The sequence below is a fragment of the Drosophila simulans genome, chromosome 2L, assembly GCF_016746395.2.
Source record: "Drosophila simulans strain w501 chromosome 2L, Prin_Dsim_3.1, whole genome shotgun sequence".
NCBI lineage: Eukaryota > Metazoa > Arthropoda > Insecta > Diptera > Drosophilidae > Drosophila > Drosophila simulans.
The window spans coordinates 7938934-7962261 of NC_052520.2; the positions used below are offsets into that span (position 1 = coordinate 7938934).

General features: G+C 42.9%; 6 protein-coding genes across 7 annotated transcripts; 2 read left to right on the forward strand and 4 right to left on the reverse strand.

The window, feature by feature from the left end:
* The first annotated feature begins 145 nt into the window (after nucleotides 1–145).
* Nucleotides 146–2198, forward strand: LOC6731416 (protein FAM151B). 2 transcript variants are annotated; one of them, XM_002078532.4, is made up of 4 exons: nucleotides 146–251; nucleotides 966–1181; nucleotides 1247–1488; nucleotides 1551–2198. In XM_002078532.4, exons 1-4 carry the CDS (start codon nucleotides 209–211, stop codon nucleotides 2115–2117), a joined length of 1068 nt encoding a protein of 355 aa, XP_002078568.1. In that variant the 5' UTR covers nucleotides 146–208; the 3' UTR covers nucleotides 2118–2198. The 2 variants fall into 2 exon arrangements, with proteins under 2 accessions (XP_002078568.1, XP_016024033.1); XM_016179728.2 differs by lacking the exon at nucleotides 146–251 and adding an exon at nucleotides 652–847.
* LOC6739225 (protein peste) lies at nucleotides 2188–9705 on the reverse strand. The gene is made up of 5 exons (XM_016168998.3): nucleotides 9331–9705; nucleotides 6805–7066; nucleotides 4650–4958; nucleotides 3802–4586; nucleotides 2188–3736 (listed from the first exon to the last, which is right to left on the reverse strand). Exons 2-5 carry the CDS (start codon nucleotides 6925–6927, stop codon nucleotides 3286–3288), a joined length of 1668 nt encoding a protein of 555 aa, XP_016024035.1. The 5' UTR covers nucleotides 6928–7066; nucleotides 9331–9705; the 3' UTR covers nucleotides 2188–3285.
* A 679-nt stretch (nucleotides 9706–10384) lies between these two features.
* On the reverse strand, nucleotides 10385–12232 carry LOC6731418 (protein peste). Its single transcript, XM_016178707.3, has 4 exons — nucleotides 11594–12232; nucleotides 11236–11533; nucleotides 10893–11172; nucleotides 10385–10827 (listed from the first exon to the last, which is right to left on the reverse strand). Exons 1-4 carry the CDS (start codon nucleotides 12230–12232, stop codon nucleotides 10488–10490), a joined length of 1557 nt encoding a protein of 518 aa, XP_016024039.1. The 3' UTR covers nucleotides 10385–10487.
* A 2134-nt stretch (nucleotides 12233–14366) lies between these two features.
* LOC6731419 (succinate dehydrogenase assembly factor 4, mitochondrial) lies at nucleotides 14367–15135 on the forward strand. Its single transcript, XM_002078535.4, has 2 exons — nucleotides 14367–14619; nucleotides 14717–15135. The coding sequence occupies exons 1-2, from the start codon at nucleotides 14565–14567 to the stop codon at nucleotides 15016–15018; spliced, it is 357 nt and encodes a 118-aa protein (XP_002078571.1). The 5' UTR covers nucleotides 14367–14564; the 3' UTR covers nucleotides 15019–15135.
* A 12-nt stretch (nucleotides 15136–15147) lies between these two features.
* On the reverse strand, nucleotides 15148–19594 carry LOC6731420 (WW domain-containing oxidoreductase). The gene is made up of 6 exons (XM_002078536.4): nucleotides 19378–19594; nucleotides 18806–19315; nucleotides 18565–18744; nucleotides 15703–15832; nucleotides 15503–15631; nucleotides 15148–15427 (listed from the first exon to the last, which is right to left on the reverse strand). Exons 1-6 carry the CDS (start codon nucleotides 19467–19469, stop codon nucleotides 15239–15241), a joined length of 1230 nt encoding a protein of 409 aa, XP_002078572.1. The 5' UTR covers nucleotides 19470–19594; the 3' UTR covers nucleotides 15148–15238.
* A 220-nt stretch (nucleotides 19595–19814) lies between these two features.
* On the reverse strand, nucleotides 19815–22595 carry LOC6731422 (serine protease inhibitor 28Dc). The gene is made up of 2 exons (XM_016178705.3): nucleotides 21750–22595; nucleotides 19815–20839 (listed from the first exon to the last, which is right to left on the reverse strand). Exons 1-2 carry the CDS (start codon nucleotides 22445–22447, stop codon nucleotides 19930–19932), a joined length of 1608 nt encoding a protein of 535 aa, XP_016024040.1. The 5' UTR covers nucleotides 22448–22595; the 3' UTR covers nucleotides 19815–19929.
* Between the last annotated feature and the right edge of the window lie 733 nt (nucleotides 22596–23328).

Sequence of the window (23328 nt, forward strand, 5' to 3'; positions counted from 1 at the left end):
TGCGAGTTCAGCGAATAACGTGACCACTTAAAAGATTAGATTTTGGGATATGCGGATAGATTGTCACGACCAATTTACAATGCTTAATCAAAGTTTAATCAAATCAGCAAATGCTATCGATAAGTAAAACTTAAAAATTGCCATTTAGTTCGTTTCTAACCGTGGCGGTCCCAAGTTCTTGATCAAGTGCACTTAAACCTATAGAAAAATGGACTCAAGGCTTACCTTTCTGCTTACAACGCTACTATTTGGTAATTCGGATTTTTGTATTTTTCAAAATCATCATAATTTTTTTAATTTTTAAATATACGTTACCCCTGGGTCGCTTGTAAACATTATCTAGTTTAGTTTTGACATACTTTTTAAAAAACTAACAGGTATGTGATAGTCGATGCTCTAGTACTCAATTAAAACATTTAATCTGACGAGTGTGTTGGGTAATATTACTTGATATTTACACAATCGTAAAAAAGGGGGTAAAACGTAAAATAGCAAACTTTGTTGTTTTTTGACAATAAGTTGTGATATAAACTCTGAGAGCGAGGGTATATGAACGTCGGTCTCTTGAAGTTAACCACATTTCTCGCCGTTCTCCATTCACTTCTGCTCTCTGCGCTTGCGCCATTGCACCGCTGACAGATTGAAGAGAATTATTGATGTGCAGTTGCATTGCAGCATTCGGCGAAAGTGGAAGAAGGGCACAACTCGCTTCGCATTCCATAAAAATCGCATAACAAAGGGAGTTAATTAAAGTCCATTCGCGCACACATACATGCCCATTGCGAAGTAAACAAATTCACATTCACATTGGATTGGATCGCCTGTGTTTGCGTATCAATTCTCGCTGGTAGGGTGGTTAGGAGGCAAATGGGCTTATCTACGCGTATCTGCCTTATTATGCCCTCTGTGCGTCCCATTGTCCAATTATGGAATATTAATGCCGTCTATTTCTCGTCCACTCGCAGTGCTCGTGGCCAAAATCAATGGGTCTGCTCTGAACGCCAGCAATTATCAGTACCAAGTGGTGGCCGAGCAGAGAGCGCCAGACGATTCCCAGATCGAGTATATATTCCTCCAACAGTCGGATATGATGAAGGTATGGGGCACAAATCTCACTGCCATCACCTGGGCCCATGCCGTCAACAGCCAGCAATTGCTGGACGATGTCCTAACCGAAACCAGTAAGATCATTGGCCAAATATGCGTGTGTAATCAACTTATCAATGGTATCATTTCCATGCCGAAGGTGGCATTGACTTCATCGAAGCGGACATTGTGCTGGGCAAACTGAATGGCGATGGCGAGGACATGCCCATAATGGCCCATCCGCCGGCCAATGTCTCTGATCTTACGCTGGCGGATTTTCTCTACCAGATCATTAATTTCAACCGGGATCATGAGGACCAAAAAAAGGGCGTTAAACTCGACTTCAAGTCGATCGAGGTGTTCGAGGGTTCCCTGGACATTCTGGACGTGAATATTCCGAACGTAAGTTTGGTCATCGAATCCAGGATATCGGAGCCAACAATAATAATACCTCTGTGTTGCAGCCTACCACCTATCCTGTGTGGATAAACGCCGATATTCTAAGTGGTCCCGTGGAACAGAATAGGACCGTGCCCGTTGATGCGGACCGATTCTTCGCCGGCTGTATGCGCTACAAACAGGCAGTGCTCTCCATCGGCTGGACAACTAACTGGGGAGCCGACTTCCGGGATGGCGAGTACACGCAGCAGCAGTGTGATGACATGCTGGAAACGCTGAGCGGGAACAATGTCCTATCCACTGGCCAGGCCATCACCTTTCCCGTGCGTGCTGGCATTGCCGCCAACAGCGAGGAGCAACTGCATCGACTGGTGGCCGCGGTAAACGCTACAAACGAGAGCACCCTGACCATCTGGTCGTCTGCCGGTGACTATGTGGATGTGGATAAGTTGCGAAAGCTGATCTTCAGCTTCGGGTTGGACAGAGTCTATCTGGATGTGCCGGAGGAGCTGGCCTCACAATTGAACCTGGACAATCCCGGCAACGGAGCCAGCACCTTCAAATCCCTGTTCGGCTTCAGTTTCGTGAGCCTTTGTTTTTGGGCGCTGTCTAGCTGGATGCAGCAGTTATAATATACGTAATTAATATAAGTACGGTAATCAGAGCAATTTTTATACAACTTCCAGAAAACACCATTAAAACTTATACTTTTATGTGTTGACAGTTTTATTTTCGTTTAGGTGGAATTATGGAAAATCGCCTTGGATGACGCGTCATCTTATATAAAAAAGATGAATTTTAAAACACATTTAATTATTCAAGTGTATTGTGTGGATTTAAAACTTATTTAGGGGAATATGTTTTTCAAGGCAAAGACAAATGAAAAGTTTAATAGTTACAAATGTATAAATGGATTGGATTTTCGATTCAAAATTATATGAAGATATGTTTGGAAATTTCGTTTTCAGGGTCTCCATACGTAATTTTAGTAACTACTGCCATTTTCAGAAAGTCCCTCTTTGATCACTTGATTTTAATCATTTTTTCTATTCATTTATCTTAAGGAATTTTTGGAAATATTTCCGGGGTTCACAGCTGTGCTTTATAATCTAGATATTTAGATCTTACACTGATCGACATTTGTACATAGGATATGCGTTATCTTTGCAGTGCTAGCGTTATTTGTACAAGACTTAAAACAACAACTTTAAATTTTTAATTTTTCGGCCTACCTATGTAAATGAGCAACAATTCTCGCTACCTATGTTCTCTGTTCAATATTATTTCTTTATAACTTCAGATCAATCTGGATGAAAACCTTAAATATCGCTATACAAAAGTTATGAATTATAATATAAATATAAATACTTTGGGCATGCGCAGTTTTAACTTCAAGAATTAAGGAAAATGAGTAATGGGGCGCTCTACGCGAGTCGCTCTATATACAATTTAGTTTATCCTACTACAATAGTTAATGACTTTTTGCTTGCGTTTTCTGCTGTTATTTGGCACTAAAATAAATAATCTTATAAATCTCTCTCGCTGTCCGCAAAGCGTGCAGATGTGTTGAGGGAACTCCTTATGCGACTGGCGCGTGCGTGGTTGGTAATGTGGTGGTATGTGACGTGAATTGGAACGACATCCTCGATGAGCAACTGGGTCCAGCCTCTTAGAGCCTGGCTAAGGCAGAATGGTTTCATCACGTTGTTCTAAGCTATTCTAAGCTACGGCGACGTAAATGAGTCTTAGGCAGATGATCGTTGGCGGCACCGTCAGAATGGCTTGATGCCAACGCATGTATTATCTAACTACAACATCGGGCGAGTGCTCGCTGATCAGACGCTCTCTGTGCATGCTTTCCATGGTACCATTCTCCTGTCTTATGCCAGAATCGCGATTATAGTCCAGCAGGCGCACTCCCACACGCTCGTTGCCCGATGAACTAATGTTGTTCCGGAATAGTTGGGCCACCGGCGCTGTGGCTGCCGTCGAATTTACACCAAATGCGTTCAGTGGACGCAGGACACTGGCCTTCGCCTTTGGATCGCTGTGACAGAAGTGCGTCACTTGTCGCGTCGGGTACCAGCAGGTGCATATGAGACCGCCCGCCAAGAGTATGCCGGTTACGATCTGTCCCAGCAGGACAATTAGCGGAACAAGCGCAATGTCTGCGGCGATTTCCTCTGACACGCGTACGCGCTCCTCGCACCACATCATGGGTATCATGACCGTCGGGACATTCTCATACAAGCTGAAAGAAAATGAAAATTGTAGTTCATGTAAAGAAAGGGCTTATGTTAAGGTCAAGATACTTACGAAATACCCGGAATTGGCTCCATGTAGTAGTTGGCCTGAAAGCCACCACCCACGTCCATTGGCACGCCCGCATTGGGTTCCAGGGTCATGAAGAACTCGTGCTTCTCGCGTTCTGGTCGCAAACCCTCGATGGCCTCCAGATAGCTTGGATCCGCCAAGTAGAAGTGTGGGAAGGACGTGTAGACGGATGCGTTCATGGAGCAGGGTCCGATATTGATCACCCCGCTGGGCATACACTTTCCATTGACGCAATAGCAACTGGTATCCGGATACAGAGTGCCATTGTCCACAGCGTGCCGGGTGCCACTGAATTTGTAGGCGGTCACGCCGTGCACGGTCACAGTTTCCACGTAGTCCAGTGGTATAGCACGGCACATCTTGGGCATGTACATGTAGACGGTGTCTTTGGTGCCAAGGTTGGGCGGAAAGAATTCGCCCATCGAGCCGTGCACCTGCCCGCAGGTGCCCTCAAAGGCTCCAGTATGCGTCAAATTATTCCACGTATGAATCTGACCCATTTTCGCGATGTCATCGGCTCCTGTGAACATGTTGATACCACCATCGAACTCGGTACTGCCATTTCGTGGGTAATGGTAGCCTACACGTTTATAGGGAACATCCTGAGGTCTGAACAGCTTGCCCACGTTTATGAATGGATGCTCGTAGCCCGTGAAAAGCATTTCATCAACGGTTCTCGTAGTGGTCACTCTCTGTCCATACAATTTATTGGCAAAGTTAAGGGCCCCTCTGGCAAGGTAACTGTCGGCCGCACGTCTAGCAGCAGACTGTTTAAAAATAATTTAGATGTAAATAGATTTCAGTGAGATTGAGAGATTCTGGGAACTTACGTGCGCTACGCTGTTGACCGTAGTCACTTTATCCCATAAACTTCCATTGCTGCCGGCAGCATCAAAGTAGAACCAGGACTTTTTGCGAAATGATACGGAGGCGTTATGATTGTGCCATTCGATGTCCACCTTGTCGGGTTTCTCTCGAAACCGATAGGGTCCCAGTTGCTCAAAATGGGGCTTCTTACTCGAGCCCTCATAGAAGTCCTCTGGATTCGTCCAGTTAAATAGATAGATATCGAAGTCCAAAGGCAACGGCGACACCTTCCAGCCCTCGAATGATCGTGAATTGGGGCTCAGGGCCATTTCCTATTATAATGAAAAGTGGTTATTGAAATATACAATGATCAATAAATACAATGATAATCGATTTACATAATAAGCTGGCTATAATTGAGGATAACTGGTTGCTAAATTGGCGCAGCAATTAAACATCGAATTCGTTGATGAAAAATTGCGCATCGAGTATGCGACCAATGTGCATATGGGTGAACCGATCAAAGTTCACGAATGATCTGTGCAATTGGTACCCATTGGAGCTTCCATAATTGACTCGCAATGTGCACAATGTACTCATAGTATTGTGCATATTGAAAGTGCCATGTACATAGGCACTATTTTGCATAAAACTAATAGTGATAGAGTGACGCTTGAAATGCACTTTCTCGCTACATTGTAGGGCTCTATCTCCGCGAAATCGCAGGTGCTATGGTGCGATTACATGGGTTTGGTGGATTGCTCTTATCAGCCATCAATCATTGTAAGCCAGAACGATAGACATAATAACGATCGTCTAGATCGCAGACCACTGGCCACCATTTTGTATGGCCCAGGGCCATATAATCTTTATAATTGAAACTGCGACTGAGCTACAGGAAATGACTAAACTGATAAAATGGCAAAGGTTTGAATTAGCTTCTAAGCAGTTTCGACCATGTTCGCCATAAGCCCTGTAAAATCCTAATGGATTACACATGTCTGCCGGATTGCGTATCGAAGTGGAGCACAGGTGTTCGGTCAGGGTCATCGGACGTGCAAAAGTGCGGTTACATGCACATGCCGATTCTAGATGGTTATGGCCGTTTATGAGCGTTTTTTTGCCATATATGCCATATATGTATGTAGGTATGGAACTGAAGAGCGTTGTCTAATCGAACATGGCTATCGCAAAATGGGTTATTTTTCAGGTTTCGTCCAAGATAAGATAGCGAGAAACCCATTGCAATTTCGCGGCCGCAACTCCAACACTTCGGATGGTATTTCCGCCGACCCAGAGCCAAAAAAACATTAAAGGGGAACACATTTCGATGTTGGATTATTGACCCCGCATTGAAACCCGTGATTCACATTGACAGGTGTGCCCTTTTCCTTTTTGATAAAGCCAATTAATCACTTACTATTTTTAGTAGCCACTGCCAACAGAAACTTTCATGAGTCAAAAAAACACCTGGCTAACCAAAATATTATCAATTTGATTGATGATTATTTGGAAAATTAAAAAAAAAAAAAAAACAAAATTCGCCTTAATTTAAAACCTAACATGAGGAGTATCATTCTAAAAAATTTGTGCAAGATTAAATGCTCATTTCAACAAGGTTCCTCGCTCTGCGTTCATTGCCATTTAACGATCACAACGATTAAGGAGAACGATTCGCAATGAGATTTTAACTGCCATGACTAAGCACTCTACATACAGAAAAAAAAAAACACACCAACTATAGCATTAACATGCTAATTAAAGGCACATGCAAATGTTTAGGATCTTACATATACGAGTTCTTTTTACCCACCCAACAATAACTTTACAAAACGTACTCTATAAGGGATCATTTCGCCTGTTGTTAGTCCTTATCTTATCTATTGGCTTGGGGTGATTTGGAATTACTCGAACACCTGCACACACTCAATTTTCAGTGTCTGTCTTTGTGTTCGTTTGCTTTAAATCAATGGAAAAAATTGTTGCCTCCCAATCCAAGTGATATGCAAATGAGTCTCCCAGTTGACCTCTGCACAGTTTGCCAATTTGCCGGCTTGCGAAACTTAACCCAAAGGTCTGAGAATCCAAGGCAATCAATGTCGATAAGATAGGATCGAATCGATTGCAAGTATTGCTACTAATAAATACATAGGTATGTACATCTAGTGGAGTACCAACCTGGCCGCGCATGCGCGTAAACATATCGATCCAGTTGCGGAAGAGGTAAACCCCGCTGGCGATGCAACAGATCCCAAGGAGAACGATGCCCAGTCGGGCACAGTGGCGCGTCCGTGATGTCATCTTGGTGGAGCTGCGCCTGGGTCTTGCTGGCGGTGCTGTAAATTGATGTTCTTTGCTTGCAGGGCGTCTTCCTCGATCGATCTCTTGTTGCGCACTGAGCGTGGAACCCTCGCATCGACTCAGTTCCCGTTATTGGCGTCTACGGAGAGAGAGGCAGAGAGTAAATGAGCGAGAAATAGAAATGCGGGCTTATCGCTGGCGGAGAGACCACTGTACAGTCCGTCTTATCGCACGCAAACTTTCGGGGGGCCCAGCAGGCTAGCTAGCCGAATTGGATTTCCTGAGGAACGGGAAATCCGGCAGAGAAAGAGAATTGTGAAGAGAACCAGAGAGAGAGAGAGAGAGCCGAGAGTGGCGACGCATAAGTGGCGATCACATAGTTTAACTGCGGCGTAATTATACACATTTTGTGTCTAATTGTAATAAAGTTTTTACTTGGCACTGGCCAAACCGCAAACTTAATATGTACATACTTACGTATGTATGACATATGTACTAAAATGAATACCTACAAGTACAAGCATTTGTATGTACATATGTATGTACATGCATAACTTATGTACATATGTATGTACATGCATAACTAACTGCAAGCTACAGTGTAACATTTGCAATATGAAACTAAGCACAAATTAACAATTTTTGTTAAGCAAATTCTTTTTAAGGCTACTTTTTTTTTTGATACAGTTACAGTTTACTAATAAAAATTACATTTAAATTACAGACGAAAGACTGTACATTTGTAAATTAACGAAATAATTGCTTACATGTTCACATATGTATCAATTGTGGTTTTTTGAGGGTTGTTTTAAGTAAACCGGTCCGAAGGGCTGGCTTTAATAAATATAATACTCTTCTCAATACAGGAATTACGTCAGGTGCCAGCAGACCATGAAGTTTGAGTTATCACTCCACGGAATCTATACTCAGACAGTACTGTTTTTGTACCATACATACATATATAGAACACTGATTATCAACGCTTAGTCACTAATATGTCTTTTTTGGCACACTTGCTACCGTTAGCATAGAACCGTTGAAATGTTAAGTCTAGCATGACCCTGTTAGGCAAACGGTGTGGTTAGTATACTTAGGTCAGTACTAAAACATCAATTTCCCTAGTGATTTTAGCTAAAAAAAGAAATTTACACCCACTAAATCCTACGTAGCTGATAAGATTTCACTGAGAAAATTTGTTTTGTATTTCTAATAGCGATTTCTGACTCTAAAAAAGATATGACACATACATACATATATCACTGTACTACTCCCATTGAATTGAGTTATTTTCGGTTTGCTGACTCCGAAACTTTTTAGCACCAAAGACTCCGAGTATTATTTTCCGTTTGCTGACTCGGAACTTTAATATTTTTTAGCAATGTTTAAAGGTTGGAAAGTCCGTGATTCACTGTATCGGCACATTTCAGCGAGTATTATTTGTTTTGATTCGCGAGTGTGGGACTGGATCGAAAACACGTTTCATACTCCGTATTCCATACCCTGACACAACCATCAAAATCGCAGTGCGCAAGGGCGGGATGTGGGGGCGCTATAGTCAATATTGTTTACACTTCTTGGGGCTGGCTAGCAACCGCTGGCTGAGGCGCTTTTGGCCTTAGCTACGGCCATAACTGTTGATAATTCAACGATTTTTAAATATACATTCATATAGGTATTTTTATATATATTGTGGCACACACGTACTGCGGCCGATGACTTATTTCTTTTTACTAATGCACACGTAGCGAGGTTAGGAGTAAAACCCGTTTTTGTTGTGTGCTTTTTTGCTTCTTTATCTACAACAAAGCCACCCCACATGCCACGCCCACCCCCCACCAACGCCCGCTCTTGCGCTCTGATTGTTTTGTGGTTTACTACACCAGATTATGAAGCTCACATACCGCCTAATCATTTGTTCATACATCAATCACGCGAATTTCGCACAATTGCGATTTTCCACACTAGCGAACATGAAATATTAACACTCGGTTTATCCTTGAACCTTGAGCGTCACTTCCGCAACCTGTTGACAATGTTTTCTATGTGTTTGCTCATCATGCTTGCCTTATTTGCTCTTTTAGCCTAAAAATAACCAGCAACACAGTGCAATGTGCCAACAAAATATACATATGTATGTATGTACATATGTATGAACATAATTCGTTGCGCGGCTACACTTTTCATACGATTTTATTCACTCGTTTTGCGAATTCATCGCAATGCGTCACAATTTCGGCATGTTAACTTCTTATCCATAGGAAGTTAATAACTATTATGTGGCTCTTTTTGTGTTTGCTTAAAAAAAAAATTATCTACGGAAGAAATCAAAAAAAGTTAAACTCTCTCGCGCGCTCCCTCTCTCTTTCTCCACTGACATTCCTTGTTTTTCATATTTTTTCTTACATTTTCGTGCAGTTGACGTTGTTTACTAATTTATTTGCTTTTCTTTTTCCACTTGTGAAGTGCTCACGGCACGTGTCTAATTTTTCTTCAAATACTTTTAAATTGAAATCAATTTCAATTGCAGCGACGCGACAGTATAAATATTGTTTAAATAAAAGGCAGTGATCGTTTCTACACTGCTTTTGTGTTGTTTTTGCTTCCACAGCACGCGTCTATTTCTTGCCATTGGCCGTCTCGCTTCCACTCGCAGGGTTTCAGGAGGCGGCGACGCACCGTTAATAGTTGATCTCGAACTAACGCGCGCGATCAAGAGCGAACGTGTCAGAGCGGCGCTGCGCCTGCGACTGAATAAGTATTTTCCAAAGAGCCACCAGCAACAATTATCTATTCTTCGTTAAGGCGAAAAGCGGTCTCTCGCCTACAGTGACTGTGGAATGCCCTTTTTACCAGCGTTGCCAGTGTTACCATTGCTCGACAGCCGAAAAACTCCGCTGACGTCGTCGAAAAATATAAATTAAAATTATATACAGTTAGAACTGTTTTTTTTTTTTATTAATTATATATATAATAAATATTAAAGTTTATGCACAAGAATAATGTGTTTAACCAACCCCAAGCCCATGGACTTCGCCAATTGTACGGTATAATCAGACAGCGTCGCAAATGAGCAAACATACACATACACATGTGTGTACATACACAGCTCTTTTGGCTCTCTTTAAGTCTCTTATTCATGGCCCGCCAAACCGGTTCTTTTTTGTTTTTGTGGTGTAAGCATTTTCTTGAAACGGGTCTGAATCGGTTAAGTATTTACAAGTGCATCGGTTGTTTTCAGTTTAGTGTTAATATTATGCGATTTGTACAGTTTTCAAACAACATGCGTATGCGTCTATTCAGTAATCAGTGGGTTTCTTTTTGCTTGGGAACTTATTTAACTGGATGATTCAGAGTGATAAGAAAAGTCAACGGACAATCCCAGTCAGCGGTAAAAAAAACCGTTCAAGCGTATGTATGTACATATGTACATATGTGTGCAATCTTTAAATTCGATTCATTTCAGCATTTGAACACCATTTACCATTTATTGGCTTAAACTGTAGACTAGGCAAGACAAACCTTGCAAACTTAAACATATGGCACTTAGTAAGCTTAAATTCTTAATTTCCATTTCCCGCCCCATCTTTGGCCCCTGTATATTTCAATCCTTTCAGCAGCGGCGAGTCCTCCACATCATTATTCTTCACGGGCTCCAACGACCTATTCGTCTCGATGGAACTAATCTCGATCTTGTGCATCAGGCTCTTCTGCCAGATCATTTGGTGGGGATACCAGAATACCATCAGCACACCCAAGACCACGCCCAGGATGCCACAGATCTTGCCCACAAACTCAAGGATCGACATTAGCTTCACGTAGCCCAGAAGATCATCCGTGATGCGGACATTGTAATCCGCCCAGATCAACGGGAAGAATGTTCTTCTCGCCGTGCGGTAAATTCTGCAAATATTAAAATTTTATTTATTTCCCATGCTAAATCAGATTTCAATAGGCCCCATACTTACAAATGAGTTTTGGGCTCCACCAGCAAGTTGGCCATAATACGCGCCTTGATCTCCAGCACCATTCCGGTCTTGGGCTCCAACATAATGACCATCTCGTGTCGATCCTTGTCGGGCTTCATGCCCTCCACCTGCTCTCCGTAGTAGGGATCGGCCTTATAGAAGTGCGGATAGGAAGCAAAGACAGGCGCTCCATACCAACAGGAGGATATGTTGAGAAGACCGGATCTCACCTCCTGGCAGTTATCCTGGCAATAGCAACTGTTATCCGGGTTATCAGTACCTGAAAGGGAAAAGGGGTTAATAGATAAGCTAGCAATTTTTCTGTAGACTATCCAGTACTTACCATTTGCCATGTTGCGCGCACTGCCTCTGTAAACGAAAGCTTCGATGCCCTCGAAGATTGTGGTGCCGGAGTAGTCCACCTGCAGCTCGCGGCACAGATCCGGCAGGAAGTAGGAGATGGGTCTGCCCTTCACCAGCGGTATGGGGTGGAACTCCCCGGCACTGCCCTTCAACTTGCACCTGGGACTGGCCTCGGTGACATTGTTGTATCGCCACCTGGCAATTTGACCCAGTTTTTGGAACTCATCCCGTCCCGTGTAGACATTGTGATGGCCGTAGATTTCCATGCTGCCATTGCGCTGCAAGGATTAAGTATTTTAATTGTGGAATTATTAAGAACATATTCCCTCCTAACTCACTGGATACGCATAGCCGATCTTCTCATAGGGAAACATCATCTCCGGCACGAGACTTGGTGGCACCATTTTGCTCATCTTGATCATCGGCGTGTCGAAGCCGTCGAACATCCAATCGCTGGCTGGCCGAATCATGGCCTGCTCCTTGCCGTAGATATTCAGGGCCAAGAGCATGAGGGAACGCAGCATGGGACTCCACATGACCATCTTCTGGTACAGGCCCACAATGAGCAGGTTGGGCGCCACAATGGGATCTGAGGGACGTCCGGCACTGAGTTTCGGATCGAAATCGAAGCGACTGCGACGCCGATAGGACACCGTGGAGTTCTCATCGTGCCACTCCACATTGACCTTCTGCATCCGCTCGGTGAAGCGATAGGGACCGAGCTCCTCGAACCGGGGCTTCACTCTGGGATCACTGAACTTCTCCGAGTTCGTCCAGTTGAATATGTACAGATCCACGTTTATGTCCATGGCCGGTGACTGCCACAGGCTGCTGATCATTGTTCCTGGCCGCAGCACCATGAACCACTCGAAAATCCGGCGTTCGATCTGCTCCATATAGAGCACCGAGAACAGACTGAAGCTGGCCAAGAGTAGACCCAACACACTGGTCTGCCATATGCGCTGTTTTCCGATCATGATATTTTATCTTTCTATGAATGTATTATGTCTTGATGGGAAGCGGTCTGGAATGGGGAAACGGTTGTATAGCTTAGTTAACATACTAATTGATCATGTTCAACTCGTTTTCAATTAACTAAAATTACTCGCCATAATGGTAAGTCAACCGTTAGACTAATTTACATATAACTTTGTTGCCTTTCTTCTTTTAGGAGTAGGGATAATTATTAGATTTACGATGTACTCGCATTTAAAACTCATGAATATTTGTTATGAAACTAATTACATATAATAATGAATGAATGAATATAATAATGAATGAATGCGACATGGGTAAATTGTTAAGAAAATAACTGAGTTTTATCTCAATTGCTTATGATTTGTAGATTATAGTACTTTATTTCCCAGTGGGAACTTCCCACCTAAGTTATTCACCCTTAATAAATTATTCACTCCTTTTAATGCGTATTTAAAAAACTTTTAAAACGGTTAAGTTTTGATGCTTTATCTATGAATCATAGGACTAACTTAAATAAATGTTTTACTTATTTCACGCTCTTAACATTAATAACGATTATATATTTGCTACCTTATAAATGATCTAATGAAGTTTTTTAATTCTTTTCGCTTTTAAAACTCCCTTGAATGATGGGGTCTTTGCTCGAGTTGTTACGTCTGGCTGCTAAATGTGCAGACTGTCTGATTCCTCCCACTTCCTTATGATGTCTGATCCAATCCGATCTGATCTGATCTGATCCGAGTCCAAGTCCACGCAGCAGGGTGGAGGTTATCTCTGGCACCTCTGATAATGCAACTCAAGTTGCAAACATTCCGGTTGGAATCGAGTCTAAGGAAAGTGTGGCACTATTTATGTACAACTCAATACTCCACGCGACCTGACTAGTTGAATGGACGGATTGGATTGACTGACTACTCCAGTATCTGTAATTCTTGGGGCTATGCGATCCAACCACTTCGAGTGGCGACTTGATAACAACTGAACTGAACTGTCGGTAGGAAAATGTTTTCAATCCGACAAGACGGCTATATAGAACGGCCTGAAAAATAAACATAAATGTCGGAATAAAATGATACAGAACTTCGGAAAATGTTAATTATGACACTGAAAGAAAGTGATCACTGAAACTGATACTTTTGCAAAAAAAAAAAAAAAATGTTTTGCAAACACTTAGACATGATAATAGTTAATCTTATGCTGTTATATGATGTTTATTTAATTGTTACATTGATGTTCCATATGCTCAAAGTATTTTTCTCAGTATGCCTCGAGTTTAAACTGCTTAAATCGCTCAATGTTTTAATATAATGCCTGGGTTCATCGGCTTCTGAAACTGGGGTTACCCATTTAACGATACTGGGAGTGAGTAAAATAGTAGGGATTTCTGAACCGAACGCACTCGCATTACAAGTAATAATATTTTCAGTAGCCCTTTACGATTTCGGCTTCTTACCTTATTTGGCTGATAAGCCAAGATAATGTTCGGAACCCAATTCCTAATCGCCTGCTCTCAATTGCCGATGGCACTTTGCGATAAGAAGAGGGCGACTGGGCGACCTTATAGCCGTGCAACTAACCTTTGATATAAATACGAAAAGGGTGAGCTCGTTTGATTCCACCGATCGATGGCTCTAATCAGATTTACACGCCTTTAATATGACAACACGATGAAAAGCTTACAGAACATTACAAACTCCAGCGATGAATTATACGTTGCTTCCATATACAAAAAAAAAAAACTGAGAAAATGCTGAGAAAATATATTAGGAAATGGCTTGAACCTTTTTGAATTTGTTTATTATGCGTAACTAACTGATGAACAAACTTTCAATGGTCCTTAAGAAGTTTGATATTACTACTTATTAAAGCGCAGTAAAAAATAAATGTAACTAACTGTTAAATATCTTGAGTAAATGGTGGGATGAATTTTAAATACGTTTTAGTTACAATATTTTTCGGATTTCCTTTTTTAATATAACAGTTTTGAATTTGAATTTGAAAGCCAGCGTTGCCAGATTGCATGCAGCTATAGTTAGCAGAGTCACACACCCTGGGTGTGTGTCTCCGCTATGCGTTATGGCCATATTTAGTACATTTTCAGTGCCACCCAACATATGGCACAATAAATAAAGAAACTGAAACGCAACGCGGGCTATAAAAGCAAATCGCAGCTTCAGATTGCAATTCAGACACGCACAAACCAAGCAAGTGACATTAGCTCCCAACCGGAAGTGAAACTCTTGAGTAAACACATTGTAATTGCGACTAAGAAGCGAGCAAAACGAAGATTTGCCGGCATCTTGCATAACCGATAAAGGAAATAAAAACAAAATGCAATCCGTGACCAGACAAACGGCGCGAGTCCTGCCCCAAATGGGCAAGCAAGGTGTGTGTGTGTGTGTGTGTGTGTGCTTGTGCGCCCTAGCGAGTGCCCACTGTGCTGGAGTGGCGATGCTAACGATCCTTTCATTTTCCATTAACAGTGAGCTACCTATCGACGAGCAGCGCTTGGCGGGCATCCGCCGGCGGTGGCGACATGGTGGTCGAGATCAAGGAGCCAAAGACGCGCACCGAGAAGCTAATGGCCTTCCAGAAGAAGCTGCGCGCCAAGACGCCGCTGGGCAAGCTGGACGAGTTCTCGCGCCATCCCTATCAGGAGAAGGAGCCCCTCAAGCCCTGGCCCAACCAGACCAATCCGTATACGGGCGAGATTGGCGGACCCGCCGGGCCGGAGCCCACGCGCTACGGCGACTGGGAGCGCAAGGGACGCGTCTCCGACTTCTAGTGCCCAAAGAAGAGTTCCTTAACTAGTACTTAGACTGTTATTTAAATGCTAACTATTAAGACAAATGTATACTTGTTTAGTGTAAAAAGAAAATACATACATGATATTCTTAACGTATTTGCTTTGCACTTATTGAAACTTAAGAAACACTATATATTTTTACCTAATGGAATCATTGGTAGCATAATGCATAAATATTTTAAAAAAAGTAGCCAAATGACTAGTGTTGTTCCTGCTCCACAAGCTCGGCAATCAGGTTCTCGCTCAGCTTCCACAGTTGCTGCTGCAGTGCAGCACTTTTGGACAACTTGCTGGGCTCGCAGAAGAAGCAATTGTTGAAGTACAGTCCGGACAACCCGGTCAGCTCGTTGGCCGTCGCACAGTAGATACTCGTGGCAGCCGCTTGTTGCTGCCATATGGGGCACAGAAAGCAATTAGTGAAAGTTTAGGGAAAACACAGAGTTCTCCTCTTCGACAAACTCACCAGCGACTTGGTAAAGGGACGCACTATGGCAAAGAGCAGGCGGTAGAACCAATAGTTTCGTGACAGATCGGTGGACACCATATTGCCCGGATGCAGACTGAAAACAGAAATGCCTCGCTGCTTCCAACGCTGCAACAAGAAAAGGATTGGCAAGTGGAATTTAATTGACCCAATTTGAGTCGAATTTGATGAGGACTCACCTGGGCGAGCTCCTGGGCGAACAAGACATTGCACAGCTTGGCATTGTTGTAGGCCATCATGCTCCAGTATTTCTCCGGCGCCGGCGAAAGATGATGCACTGCCAGATTCTCCACGGGCAGGTTGGCAAATCTGCAAGTTAGCAAGTAAGTAACTAAGGTTATTTGCGACGCATTTCTTTGTCGGTACATGAGACCCACATGAACATTCCTCGTCCGACTGAACCCACTGGACTTTGGCCCCGCCGGCCGACAATCGCGAAACGAGTCTTGATTGCCATTGCCGGCTGGCATAGCCGGCTTTAAGCGCTCTTTATTAATGAGATGCAGAATCAGCGCAGTGCAGGGCGCACAAAGGCTCCCCACGAACAATGGCGTGAGTCAACAAGTGGGGCCGCCGGCGGAACAAAGCCCCACAATCGAACAAGGACATAGTGAACTCTCTGGCGAACTGATATCTATCTATGTATCTATGTATCTCTAGTTTTCGGGGGAAGCCCCTGGAATCTTCGGGAGTAGCGCATGCGCAAGTCGCACACTTCCTGCGAATCCACGAATGCCGCAACATGAAAACATTTCTATACGCAAATACATATCTGCGCGCACATTTTGGACTTTGGATTTGTTTTCATTTTATGGAATATCTCTGCGCTCGGCTTGGGGGCGATGTAAATATAACGTCGCAAAATGTATGCAAATTCAGTGTTATTTATAAGTGTGGGTATCCATGGCAACCATGACAAATGAAACCCGTTGGCGTTCCATTTTTTCTTTTTTTTTTATATATCTTGTTGTGGTAGGTAAGCTAAAAAGTAAATTAATTAAGTTCTACAGACAGATAAATTGCAGCTGAATGGCATTTAATTTTAAAACAATAACTTGTTGCTTTAATTGTTAATAATTGTTCAATGTCTGGACAACTTTTCCCACGCAAAAAGATCATTATTGTAAAAAGAGAAATCTTAAATAGGTATATTATTCTTTAGTTTCCACCACAAAGATATTTTATCTCTGTGCATTAATGAATAACCCAATTTTTGTGCGCTGATGTAAGAAAAACTTATTGTAAGTAATCTTTAATGTTTGATAACCAGTCGAACTTCCATACCACCATTCATATCTTTTTCTCGCCCGGGTGAACGTGCAACAAAAGTCTCGTGCGCCACTTTGGAGTACTCGCAGATAGTCATGTATGCTCCGCGAAGCCAAAAAATGTTGTACGTGAGCACAGCAACGAACGCAGCAGATACAAAACCACCTCCATGTACATATGTACAAACATCCAGTTCAGTTGGATTTGGTGTTGTGCTTCTTCACGAGATTCGCTCACCCAGTGATTTATTTGGTCTTTGACAGCATGCACAGTGGGTCATTCGAGCGGGCACAAGTGAATCAATCTAATTAAGCGAGTTAGCGCGGATTAGGGAAATTATGTATATTATCTATTAAATGCATGCTAGTTTTGAACATTCAAAGTTCATCTAACAATGAAAGTACTCTGCTTGGATTTATATGCGTAGGTAGAGTGAATGTGTTTTAGTTTTAGAAGAAAAGCAAAGATACTTTTTTCATTTCTTTTAAACTGCTTCATATATTTCATAGATCTTTTTAAAGAAAGATCACAATCATAATTTTAGATCGCTCTAATCCACTGTGCTTACAGCTGCACGTGAGTTCGATCATATTGCTCAATTGTACGCACTGTTTATGGTTTTGATAATACAAAAAACCAGCTGCGTCGTATTTGTTTATATTTATGTGCCCCTTTGTTTGCCTATGAGTGCGCAGCACAATATGTAAACGAAGCCTAAGAATAATATATACTCATATATTCCAAGCTGAGTTCAATTACGTTTCGCCTTGAAATCGGAGCAAACTGAAAACATCTTACGCAAACAAATCTGAGGCAAATAGGCAAACATTTTGGAAAACATTACACTAGACGGCATGGTTGAGGCGAAATGCATTTATTTCTGGTCTGGTCTATGAATAGCTTGGCCCCAAAGTGCGAAAAAAAGAAACCGCCGGGTGCAAAGTCCACTATGCGGAATCATAAAAGTGCAATCAACTTGCAAAAATAAAAGAAGGCAACTCGAAATGCCAGACACACATTTAAAACTGATGGTGTAGAATACGAAATAGCTACTGTAATTAACTACATTATATATAATAATATAAAGTAATTAAGATAGTTTGAACATTTAGTATAAATAAAAAGAATTACATATGTATTGATATGGATTTGAAAATATATATTTTTAGAATGTGACATGCACCAAAATCAGTTTCAATTAAAATCCCCGTGTGATTTTGATAATAATCATTTGGCACACAAACAGGTTGCAATAATGACAACTGCTTGCCGGCCAAAAAAGAAAACAAAAAAATAATAATTATTAAAACAAGATTAACAGTGCTGGCATTGAGAATTGTAATTAGGATTCAAGAAAAGAGGCTTAAAATTAGATTATCTACATTATTATATATATTTTGAAGCTTTTATGTATTTTATTAAACTTTAAGTAGAGACAATTTTCTATTAAGACAGTGACTGATAGTAAATTCAATACAAGAAACAATAAGATCGAATTGTAAATAACTTTTTAATTCCCTTTTTAATAGTACGAAATATAACCAGTTTTTTTTTGTATTTTTCGTGTAAAGTTTACGTGTAATCTATCTTTTAAATAGTTCATTTTTAAGATGGATCTATTGATATTTCATACGAAATAATAAACTTAAGTCCAGCGGTTAGTTTGTCACCATTTATCTACACCATAAGAATATATATTAGTGATTTCGCAACTGGCATAGACTATTCCCCCCTCCCTAATTACGTGCTAAAGTGCTCAAATTCCCACTTACCTGTGCGACTCGGATGACAGCACAATGATCCGTGTTTTGTAGTCAAACAGTGTCTCCAGTTGCAATGTGAGGTAGAAATGCGACAGGTGCGAGACCTGGAATGTGGTTTCCAGACCATCCACGGTCTTCGTGTAGGGCAGTGCGAATACTCCGGCATTAAGGATGAGATAATCAATGTGGCTGCAATGTAAATATAATCATTAATTAAACAATATTGGAATTGGGAAGCTATGCTACTGACCTAACGCTCTGCTTGATTTCTTCCACAAATCGCTGAACTGAACGCAAGGAGCTCAAGTCAAGAGCGGCGAATCGACAGCGGGAACGGGCTGCCGGGCGTTCCTGGGCAATCCTTTCGATGGCAGCCTCAGTGGAGGATCTGTTCCGGCAGGCGAAGATGATCTCACAGCCGTGATGGGCCAGCGAACGAGCGGTCTCGTAGCCAATGCCACAATTGGCGCCCGTAATCAGCGCGGTGCGTCCATGCAAATCCTTGCCGTGCAGCACCTGCAGTGCCGTCGAACAGGAGTCAAATCGCTGGCGCACCTGGGCCACATTCTGCGTGGGCTCCTCTACGGCGAATGCCAAACGGGGATCCACATTCGTTCGTTGCTGCGTCTCCTTGTTGAGGAACATAAAACGCTTTCCCTGCTCATCGTAGTACTTCTCCCAGCCCAAGGGTAATTCGCCCGTGATCCGTTTGGAGCGACCCGTACGTGGGTGTGTCCACTGTGATGTTTTTCCCTGCTGGCTAAATGGTGCAATTAAATGTAATCAGCCATTGTTTACGACTCCACTTGACTTTTGACTTACTTCACATAGCAAACGGTGCCGTCATCGGTGGCGCGCTCCTCCCAGCCGGGTGGCAGCTCATCCTCGCTATCTGTGTCGGGTAGGGATATCATTCCGGATCAAGTAAAACTTATTTAAAGCTTTGTTTGTAAAGTATACACTTTTTTTACGAAAAGAATACAAAATAATTGAAGATATCGATAGCATGCGGCTTAACCGATAACTGCCGTCTAAATGAACAGCTGTTCCGTTAAACGAAGCATGTTACCCGTTAATAAACAGCTTCTCCATTTAACAGAGCTTTTAACCGCACCCGGTTGATTGGCGGTTGTTTTTAAAATTTAAATGATATATAGAAACTTTGCGGTATTAACATTTGTGGGCATTGTTTAATCTGCCTGCTGTACGGTATATAGGATAATGTAAAAAGATTCAACAGTAACAAAAACCAATAAATATTTTCATAATCTACGTTTTAATTTATTTATCATAATCGTGAATGATTAATTAGTTTCCTAACTATAAAGTCAACGAACTTAGGTGCTAAAGCTAAATAACTTATGATCCTAGAAACTAAGCAGCCGCTGGGGGCTCATTTATAAGGCCATAGAAGAGCACCAGTTTCGTGGGATCGTGGCGCACAATTACCATGAATGGAGTGTCTCCGCGGAAGAGGACATCGGGACCGGATTTCTTAAGGTATGTGACCGAAGACGCCGCCGCCTCCGTGCCCTGCTCGTTGACGGTGAAGTCCACTTTGTGGACAATGTCATCCACCACCAGATCGGAGCGTGCTCCACCCGTTCCGGCTCTGCGCTGTGCCTCCAGATTCTGCAGACTGTTGCCGCCCAGCGCATTCGTTCTCGTGACCTCGTTGGTGGCGATCAGCGAGAGATCATTCTGCACCGTGCTAAAGATGCCGCCCAGGCCCATTCGCTGCATGACTGTCTTCAAGTTCACCGACTCCGTGAGATGCATCTTTGGGAATGCCACCAAGGCGGCCCGTCTGTACATTCTGCTGATCATGTCCTCGATCTTATCCGCCGTCAAAAGTTTCTGCAGTGCCATAAGCTCCCTCACCGAGGACTTAAACGGCTGGATGATGTACATGGTGCTCAGATTTCCCCTGTACGGCAGTCCAATGATCTTGCAGCCCAGCTCGTGATCCTCGTGATACGGATACGCACCTCCGGTGGCCATCATCTGCACCCTGATCACCGGCTCCGTACCCTCGCCATTCGGATAGAAGTTATCAAGTCGCGTGGCAGATTCTATGAAGTCCGTTTCCCAGAATGCCTTGAAGTACAATGCGTTGGCCAGAATCATCCTGGTGCTCTGCGGAATATCGCTGGCGATGATGTTTTCGATGTGATTCTTTGTGTGCTTCGCCACCCAGGCATTTATGTTGTATCGTGCTGTGGCCGGACTGCCCTCGAAATCCTGAACCTCCAGCTCCGAGGCGTAGACCTCGGCGATCACCCGTCTGGAATTGCGCAAAAGTGGAGCTCATGAGTAATAAATCAACAAGGCGCAGCTATTAGTATGCCAACAACGTTGTGCAAAGTGGAGCGATATTATTGGGGACTGGGGATGGGTTGGAATTGCAATATCTGGTGAGCTAAATAAAAACTAGGGAAAGTAGATTTTTTCCGCTTTTTTGCAATGTTTGTTAAGCTCTAATTCAAGAATAAATAAATGTCTTGGTTGATTTTTTTAGATGCTAAAACGATTTTAAGTTAATCCATTCTTATCAGTGCTTTTTATTGCAATAATTTTGGCATTTCATTGAATCTTCTATTTGAACATTTATTTTGACCTAAGGTTCCTAATTTAATATTTGATTAGCTGATAAAAAGTCAAGTGATTTTTATTCAAGTTCTTCACATAAAAACAATCCCACTAAAAAGTTCTTACTAAATTTGTTTGTCAATGGTTCCCATTTATATTCTAAACTTTATACGTATGTACATACATATATATTTCTCAATGAAAGCTTGGGCTTTAAAGAATCATACGCTCATTTCTACACAGAAAAATATATTTGCCATGTTGTAGCTACATTTAACTTTCTCATATTCTTAACATTTCGATTTGTACATGTTCTTCAAATATATAATATAAATATTTCCTTTTGGAGCACCACCTTCAAGAGACTCTAAATGCTTGATGATAATGGGTGAGATCATTCTGCTGGTACAATGAACCTGTTTCCCTCACTTGTCATTCAGAAAAGGAGCCCACTTCTGCCCGTATGGCCTTCAGTTTTTCACGGTGTAAAGCCTCAAGGCGATCTCTAATCGCCTGGCATTTCCCAGCCATTCCCAACCCATTCCCAACCAGATATCGCTATAGTTCCAGTTTGCAGCCGTATAATTATCCGCAGCTCGGCTCACCTGTAGTCGGGGTTGAGTGAGTAGCCGGTCTGTGTGAACAGTCCATTGGCCAGGTGCACCTCATGAGCACCGGGTCGCTGGGCCCGTCGATTGGATCTCATCGCGCTGCTCGCCCGCCAGTTGGTCAGCGGTCGTCCTGCGGAGACTGCCTCTCTGGTGGGCTGTTGCAGATCCTGCAGCATCAGGCCGAACTGTTCGTGCAGCCTGGACGTGTCCGAAATGTCGAAGACCGAGGACAACTCCTCGTAACTGCGACCCTTGGCGCCCAGGAGCAGCAGAGCCAGCGAGTGTACAATGCTCAGGGGGGAGTATATCTGGGTTTTCCCGTTGACCAAGTGCTGGCCCAGAATGTTGGCAAAATTCAGTACACTTCTCGCAATCCGATCGGAGGTGGCCAGATCCACATAGCCGGTGGAGTAGGCAGCCGGAAGCGGTTGTTTCACCGTAGCGCCTGATATGCGATTTAACGCGGGGTCATTCTGGCTGCCAAGGCCGTTCACAAGGCCGGGCGATTGGAGGGGCGCCACAGGCGGTATCGCCTGAATGTGCTGCTGCGCCTTCTGTTGCATCTGCTGCCGCTGCTGCATCAGTTCCTTGATGTAGGCCATCGTTTCCGGGGTCCTCAGGTCATCACGAAAGAGATCCGATTCACAGCACACCGCACTCACGAGCAAAAGTGCCAAAAGCGAGCGCCACATTTTGTAAGTTTTTTTTTTTTTTTGTTAATCTCGAACACAGAACGAACTTTATATATATATGTATATATGCATATATATATTTAGTATTTTTTAGAGGCAAACGCGATGTGGCTGTGCGAGTTGTTAAAGCCAGACTGAATGGTTGGCGCTGAGCGCGCATCTTTATAAAACTGGAATCGGAAACTCGTTATCAAGCGAAAACGCTCCTTCAAGTCCCGGTCTCTCGCGCTCTGCATCCCCAGCTGATCTCGGATCTTGGAGCTTGGATCTTGGCGAGCTTTCGTCGACGAGTCACTGGTTATACCCCGGCTTTGTTTACATGCCTGACCCATGTCTGCACTTGTTATTGATCTTCATCGATCGGTACTTTCTCACGTACTCATGTACTGCCCCCCATCCATATCAGCATTCTGCGAACTTTGTTGCGGAAATCCATGGCAGCCCTCTCTCCGTCCATTTGTATCTATGTAGGTACGTATGTATCTCAAACCCGTGACGTGCATACTGATATTCTCTCGCCAGCGGTGAGTAAATAGTTTAAATATTTATTAGCTATATACTATAGCCATTATGTTAGGTGCGTATTCTCGGTCTTGTCATTGGAAAGTTCGCGGCACATTGACACGGTGATGGAGTCGTGGGATTTCCCAGCACTAGGATAAGATGAGCACGATGGTGGGCCATAAGAACTGAACAGATATGAGATGGGTTTTATTGGCAATAGATAATGCCGTCGTACGAGCAAGTCGTAAATTATATGTAAGCGTTACTTGCTTTATGAGGGATTTTAGATCCGATGACTAATTTTGCTTCTGTAATGCCAGTTACCAAAAATAGTTAAAGGTAGTTGTGTAAGTTTTTTATCTAGCATTTAAGTTATT

Excerpts from the sequence above, each read along its gene's own strand:
- LOC6731416 (XM_002078532.4), top strand. The coding sequence starts at position 209 with ATGGACTCAAGGCTTACCTTTCTGCTTACAACGCTACTATTTG. Across the intron at positions 252-965 it reads GCTTACAACGCTACTATTTG|TGCTCGTGGCCAAAATCAAT; the intron begins GTAATTCGGATT and ends GTCCACTCGCAG. Across the intron at positions 1,182-1,246 it reads CGATGTCCTAACCGAAACCA|GTGGCATTGACTTCATCGAA; the intron begins GTAAGATCATTG and ends TCCATGCCGAAG.
- LOC6739225 (XM_016168998.3), bottom strand. The coding sequence starts at position 6,927 with ATGACATCACGGACGCGCCACTGTGCCCGACTGGGCATCGTTCTCCTT. Across the intron at positions 4,959-6,804 it reads TTACGCGCATGCGCGGCCAG|GAAATGGCCCTGAGCCCCAA; the intron begins GTTGGTACTCCA and ends TCATTATAATAG. Across the intron at positions 4,587-4,649 it reads CGGTCAACAGCGTAGCGCAC|TCTGCTGCTAGACGTGCGGC; the intron begins GTAAGTTCCCAG and ends ATTTTTAAACAG.
- LOC6731418 (XM_016178707.3), bottom strand. The coding sequence starts at position 12,232 with ATGATCGGAAAACAGCGCATATGGCAGACCAGTGTGTTGGGTCTACTC. Across the intron at positions 11,534-11,593 it reads AGATCGGCTATGCGTATCCA|CGCAATGGCAGCATGGAAAT; the intron begins GTGAGTTAGGAG and ends TAATCCTTGCAG. Across the intron at positions 10,828-10,892 it reads GTGGAGCCCAAAACTCATTT|AATTTACCGCACGGCGAGAA; the intron begins GTAAGTATGGGG and ends TAATATTTGCAG.
- LOC6731419 (XM_002078535.4), top strand. The coding sequence starts at position 14,565 with ATGCAATCCGTGACCAGACAAACGGCGCGAGTCCTGCCCCAAATGGGC. Across the intron at positions 14,620-14,716 it reads GCCCCAAATGGGCAAGCAAG|TGAGCTACCTATCGACGAGC; the intron begins GTGTGTGTGTGT and ends TTCCATTAACAG.
- LOC6731420 (XM_002078536.4), bottom strand. The coding sequence starts at position 19,469 with ATGATATCCCTACCCGACACAGATAGCGAGGATGAGCTGCCACCCGGC. Across the intron at positions 19,316-19,377 it reads GGCACCGTTTGCTATGTGAA|CCAGCAGGGAAAAACATCAC; the intron begins GTAAGTCAAAAG and ends TGCACCATTTAG. Across the intron at positions 15,428-15,502 it reads GTCCCTTTACCAAGTCGCTG|CAACAAGCGGCTGCCACGAG; the intron begins GTGAGTTTGTCG and ends CCCATATGGCAG.
- LOC6731422 (XM_016178705.3), bottom strand. The coding sequence starts at position 22,447 with ATGTGGCGCTCGCTTTTGGCACTTTTGCTCGTGAGTGCGGTGTGCTGT. Across the intron at positions 20,840-21,749 it reads TCACTCAACCCCGACTACAG|ACGGGTGATCGCCGAGGTCT; the intron begins GTGAGCCGAGCT and ends GCGCAATTCCAG.